Source organism: Cannabis sativa, chromosome 2, assembly GCF_029168945.1.
Source record: "Cannabis sativa cultivar Pink pepper isolate KNU-18-1 chromosome 2, ASM2916894v1, whole genome shotgun sequence".
Lineage (NCBI taxonomy): Eukaryota > Viridiplantae > Streptophyta > Magnoliopsida > Rosales > Cannabaceae > Cannabis > Cannabis sativa.
The window spans coordinates 68,916,062-68,922,588 of record NC_083602.1 but is presented as its reverse complement, the minus strand read 5'-3'; the positions used below and the strand labels follow the sequence as shown (position 1 = coordinate 68,922,588).

The 6,527-nt window shown below is 30.2% G+C and overlaps 1 protein-coding gene across 1 annotated transcript; it reads left to right on the top strand.

Annotated features, from left to right (window-relative positions):
* Positions 1 to 2,080: 2,080 nt before the first annotated feature.
* LOC115721391 (increased DNA methylation 2) lies at positions 2,081 to 4,453 on the top strand. Its single transcript, XM_030650677.2, is given in 4 exon segments — positions 2,081 to 2,368; positions 2,782 to 3,138; positions 3,141 to 3,698; positions 4,076 to 4,453. Coding segments are annotated over 3 exon segments (1,164 nt in total). The 5' UTR covers positions 2,081 to 2,368; positions 2,782 to 2,783; the 3' UTR covers positions 4,327 to 4,453.
* The last annotated feature ends 2,074 nt before the right edge of the window (positions 4,454 to 6,527 follow it).

Genomic DNA, 6,527 nt, shown 5'->3' with positions numbered 1-6,527 from the left:
ATTTAAATTGCATAAAAAAAATTGATAAAAAAATCATTAATTTTTTTTCTCATGTTACATTGGAATGGTCTTTCTTTCCATAGAGCCATCTATTTCCTTGAGTGGAAAAATTGTGATACTTGAGGGGGAGGCTGAGTATGTGGATGATCACTATGATGCGGCCTGGTTTACTGATATGTTGAATTTTCTTTTGAATCTCAATTGCTCTTGGAATACTATTAGCCTACATGTTGAGGAATATGAGGTACTTGTATTATGTTTTTATTTTTATTTGATATTGTAGCCTTGTTTCAATGTCGTATTGTTATTCTATTCACTCTAAAGTGATATGTGTTTATATGTTTCCATGGAGGCTCTCATTTGGCCATAAAAGTTGAAAAGGGTATGTCGTTCTCCATTGCTTAATTGGAAACATCTCAAAGTTATTACCGAATGTAGTAATCCTGGAAAAATATCGGATTTGAAAGACTCGTTGATGTGGATTGCACCTTCTTTAGAAACATTGTCTATTAATGAAAAACATATATTTTAGTTGCTTTAAAACAAAGTAACTGCTGATTATAAGTTCAAGAATGACTTTTTTTATTAGTTTTAGATTAGAAAATGGTATGTAGTCCCTTATGGGATCGTGTTTATTTTATCAGTAGCTTTGTACTAATGATAACAGTGACGGACCTAAAATTTTTGATCAGTGGGGCTTAATTATTATAAAAATATTTATTATTTACTTTACATTAAAATTATAATTATTTTATGGGGGCTTTTTACTATTTTGTTGTATAATTATTTAATTAAATAGAATATATTTAATTTTTTTTTTAACACTAATTTTTTTTTTGGTGGGGGCTATAGCCCCCACACTTTTTTTACTGCGTCCGTCCCTGATGATGAACCTGACTACATGAGAATTTATGCAACAAATCGAAGCAGTTTCTCAAGTAAATTTTTAGACATTTGAATTATTAAGATTTCTGTTTAAGTATTTGATTTAAAATTTCAATGATCATTGGTATTAGTTTTTAGTATTCAGACCTTTTCTAATGCCTAGTAGTGAGGCAACAAAGTAGTGAGATATCTTGTTATTGTTAATATCATGACATGATTTCTTTCTTTATGAACATATGTTCATTCAGTTAGCTGGAATAATAGCTTATGAAAGCAAATTTATTGGTTTTGGGATTAAGTAACTGAAACTCTCTTGTGACTTTTCTTTAAGCAAGTAGAATTTTGTTGACTCAATGGTTTGTGGCATAATATATGCATTGAAATGTGTATCTTGATGAATGGAAACTTCAAACTTTGCTGTATAAGATATGCCAATTATAATATTTTAAGGCTGCATTATGACCAAAAATGTTAGATGCTTGCAAATTATTGAAATTTAGTTTACCGAAGGATGAAAGTGTTTATATTGAAGACAAAGAAGCAGTTAGTGTATACTGTGAATTGGTGGAGAAAAGAATAGCTTAGAGGATGAAGTTTGTATAGAAGAATCTTGCCAATCTGCTCCAGAAAAAAGATTTTGGAAAAATTGTTTTAATTAATTAAGGAAAAAAAAATTAATAGAAAATAGCATGTTAACTAAAATTTAATGCACTTCTTAAAATACATCTCTTAAAATGGGTACACCGATACATCTTTATTTGTTTCAGTATCTGAGAAAAAATTTTAGTCTAAATTTTTTTCATGGTCGTGTACATTGTAGTGATTTAAGACATTTTGTAAAATTTTGAAAAATTTGAAAAAATTTGAACACACCAAAAATAAAGTTCAAACAATTTATTGCACACATGACTTTTTTATATTCGTGTAAAATAGTTGTATGAATATTACTTTTTATATTGTAAATTATTTCGAAGAATTAGGGATTTGTAGAAGCACGGTCATCTTTATACAAATTATTAATGGAAAAATTACATACTAATATTTTTATAAAATACAAAAAACCACGTCAAAGTATCAGAAAAATAACATCAAAATAATATATAAATAACACAAAATAAAAAATAATAATAATAACAAAGATGCAATATAATTTCCGTAAAATAATATTTTTGTAATTTTTTTTTTTTTTGGGAAATAATCCCATTATTAAATGTAATATTTCTACTCACTCTCACTCTGAGTCTCAATTTTCTCACCATTTTCATTCTCCATTTTTTCTCTGTTAAATGCTCTTAAGATTTCGCATTTTCTCAGGTTCTTCAATTACGATTGGGGATTCTGAATTTTGTTCTGTTACGATTGGGAAATCGGAGGAGGGAGATGTTGAACCGAGTTTCTCATTTGAAAATTCCCCTAAATTCTCAGTCCTAATTCCGATGAGGGAGATCTTAGTGGCTTAATGCTCCCTACTCACAACTCACAAGTAAGTCTCTTATTGTTATTATACTAAGTTAGAACAGTAAATATGCATGCATATATATAATATATATATGATCTGAAATTCTATGATCTGGGATGATTATTCTATGTTGAGAAATTATGATCACTTTTTATTCAATCTTGCCATCATTTTCAGGTAACTTAAATCATGCTCACCAACTGATTGAGTGTTTTTTGTCATTAAATTTCAAATAAATTTTTCACTATTTTTATTACTAAGTGCTAATTTCTATGTTGTATTATATATAGATTTATGATTATAGCAAATGGGAAAAGTAAATATGTAAAGAAAGCCAATAATGTGTGAATTTGTGAAATTTATTTCATATGTCCATGTCAAAATAGTGGAATTACTGTTGTTTATTAACTTCCAAATTTATATATTTTGTTTGGCAGCAATGGCCAATTCATCTCAAGCTGTAAATCCTAACACTGTGACAAAGTTAGGCTCAACCAATGTTCAAACTAAGATTGCAGATGATGATGATCAGCGGTTTCTTTTGTTCTTTGTGATTGGTACTTACTTTGGACCTGATCTTAAAGGGGGTTTCCCTAAAAAGTCCATCTTGCAGAGAATTGCTGAGGGGCTTCCACCTTATACTTCTGATCAGCTAGCTGGGTCATCACATATGGAAATAGTAGAGGTAGAGCGTATTTACCGTTATGTTCTTAGGAAGGCTGACCAATCTGCTGTTGTAAAATTACCTTTGTTGCTCCAATTCTTTGATGGTATTGTCCCTAAAAATGGAAACGACCCAACTGCCCTCAGTTTCCCGATCTCTTTCCTCCTTTACTTCATCGCCATTCACTGAACCAATACCGAAACAAGATTATAGAAAACATAGTATTTGTTAACAACCCAGACATATATTACATTGACAGAGAGGATGTTGAAAGATTCAGGAGGTTAACCGGACTGCATGATGTTCTTTTGGATGAAGATGCTGCAAGGTTGCATACTATTGATGGTGTCATTTCACATAGTGCAGCAGTTCCAGTGGATGAGATTAATGGAGGCCTTTCTCGTTCCAAATCCTCACAAAGGAATAGGAAAACTAGATGTGTAGACAAGCTTCTTAAGATGGATGGTTCCCTTAAACATGACATGGCTAGTCCAGCGATGATATTTCTTCCTTCGCTTCCAACTGCATCAGAATTGTCTAAAATAGTAGCTGCTACTAAGAATGGATTTGCATTGACTGGGAGTGCAGCAGCGGGACCTGTTGGGCCAACTGTAGGACTCGTGGACATTGGGGAATGTGAGGACTCTTACATCTTTCGCATTTCCCTTCCAGGAGTGAAGAGAGATGAAAGTGAGTTGCATTTTGGATTATTTACATTATAGCTTCTTATTTTGAAAGTGATCATTAGACTCGTCACTGTTGGCTGAATTACTCGTACTTACATTAAGTGCACATTTGTTGACTTTGGCTAATTTCCCTTGCAGGCCTCTCCAAAGTCCGAACTATGGAAACGTTTCTCCCATTTACTAATTAGTGTTCTTTTGTTTTTATGTGTACCTTTTTGCTTTTAGTTTGCAAATAGAAACTTGATTCTCATCCCTTATAGAGTTGTTAGTTTTCATTTTATGGTATGAGTTTGGAGTCTATATTCAAGCTTAATGTTTAATCTGTAGTGTTGCTTCTTAATCAACCGAGTAGTTTGTTGATGTTTCTTTTTGTGACTGCAGGTGATTTTAGTTGTGAAGTTTCAAGTGAGGGCGAGGTATTAATACGCGGGGCTACTACAACGGGTGAGAAGACAGTACACAGGTACTCCCAAATGTTCGAAATGCAAACGCAGAATTTATGCCCTCCAGGACGGTTCTCTATCTCTTTTAAACTCCCCGGTCCAGTTGATCCTCAACAATTTTCTGGTAAATTTGGCATTGATGGGATTCTCGAAGGCATTGTACTGAAAGAAAATCTGCAGATGAAATGAAAATTATGCCTTTTATCTAACATTGCCTCTTAATACTGAAACAATTTGTTGTGTAGAGTCAAAGAATACTACTTTGATGTTTGTCATTTTGTCAAGTAAATAATGTTAATTTTACCCTTATATAGTCTTTGAGACTTCCCAAGTTGTTTTACTATTACACTATGTCGAGATAAAGCCCATTTACAGTTTGTTTTCTTTCACAGTGAAAACATATTAATCAAGTGGCCAATTATTGACTAATTGATAAGCCATATTTGTTGAAACATCTATTTCAGGCTAAGGGTCATAAGAGTAGTGATTCTACTGAAGGAAGCATAAACTTAAGTGGGAAATTATAAATTTTATGGCTTTTATACAAACTAAAAAGTTGAAAAATATGAGAAAATTACATAAGCATAGGAGAAGTGTATATTGGCAACAAATATTTTTTTTTTTTTCTGTGGTGATCACAACTCTGATAAGTTTTCTAGCAGGATCACAATTTTGAATTTTTGGAGAAATGAATTATTTAGGCTATGTTTGGAAGTTAGATTTTGATGAGGAAAAAAAAAAAAGAGTATAGAAAATGTAGGGAAAAAATGTGTAGAGAACAAAAAAAAAAAGAAAAAAAAAATCAATTTTTCATATATGTGTTATAAATATTAATAATTATGTGGATGTCCAAATCTTTTATTTATTACCATTTATTGTAATCAATATTCCTCTTTTTCTTAGTTTCCATTTTTCTTAGTTTCTTAATATCTCACTCTTGTATTTGTATAAATAGGGGTTCACCCCATTGGAATAAACAACTCAGAAATTCTCATTCACTTTCTCTTTCTCTCTTCATCTTCTTCTTCTTTCTTCTCATCTACTTTATATTATTTTATATTATTTTATAACACGTTATCAGCACGAGTCTCTGCCCAAGCTTAAAGCATGAGTCTCTGCCCAAGCTTCAAGCATGAGTCTCTGCCCAAGTCCCAATGTAAGTATCTTGTTAAAGTTCTTGAATTGTTTCAAAGTCAAAATACACTAAATATATATTTATATATATACTCATCTGACTGAAACAATTTCAAGAATTATTTGGTTTCTTTTTTCTTTTTATCTATATATCTATATATTATATATGTATATATGTTTTTATATATTTATTATTGATTTCATATATATATAATGTTCTTATCATTCATAATATTTACAATATATGTGTGCCTATGATATGATAGAGAAAATCTATATAAATTATACATATATCCAGAAGATTATGTATCATCGATAAAATATTGCATATATCCTAAAGATTATGCATCATCGATAAAATATTGCATATATCCTGAAGATTATGCATCATCGATAAAATATTGCATATATCCTGAAGATTATGCATCCTCGATAAAATATCGCATATATCCTGATGATTATGCGTCCTCAATAAAATCTTGCATATATCCTGAAGATTATGCAAATGTAATATTCATTATATAGTTGATGGATATATAATGAAAGAGATGAATACATATTTATATATATGTTCTTGTATTCTTTGAGGACAATGAAAAGTAATCTAATATCGATATAGATTTTGACAAACATTTCCTGAAGTAAATGTTTTATATTTATCGAAAAAAATGATTGTATTTATGTGAATACAACTAAAGAATCATTAAAAATGATTATTATTGATGCAATTTTATAGTGGGTTTTGAATACCCAAAAAGAATGTTAAGAAAATTGCATTGAAACATTAAAGTATAAGAATAACAATGAGCATGACTAATGTTATTTAAATACATGAGGCAGTATTTATTGTTCATATTCTCTGCAGAGAATGATACGAATTGAAGTCAATCACTTTTAAAGATTCCTCGTATTAGTCATGTTATTATACATTGTTATTACTTGCAATGTTAGAAATTATTGAATCTGACATATGTTAAAGATTAAATTTTGCATACATCTTGGAGACTATGCAAAAATTGCATTCATATATTCTTTGAAATATCGTAAAAGAAATTGTTGAATAATTTCTTATACTTTTTATGGAAGAACAAGTAATAAATTTTTAAGAAATTTATAATAATGTTCTACTTGTTCAACGTCATTCCCCGAAGTGAATGTAATGATTTCAAATAATCAATGACATTATTTACTACTCAAATATTTACAGAAAAAGTGGAAACAACTAAAAGATGAGATACCACACATAATCAAAGTGC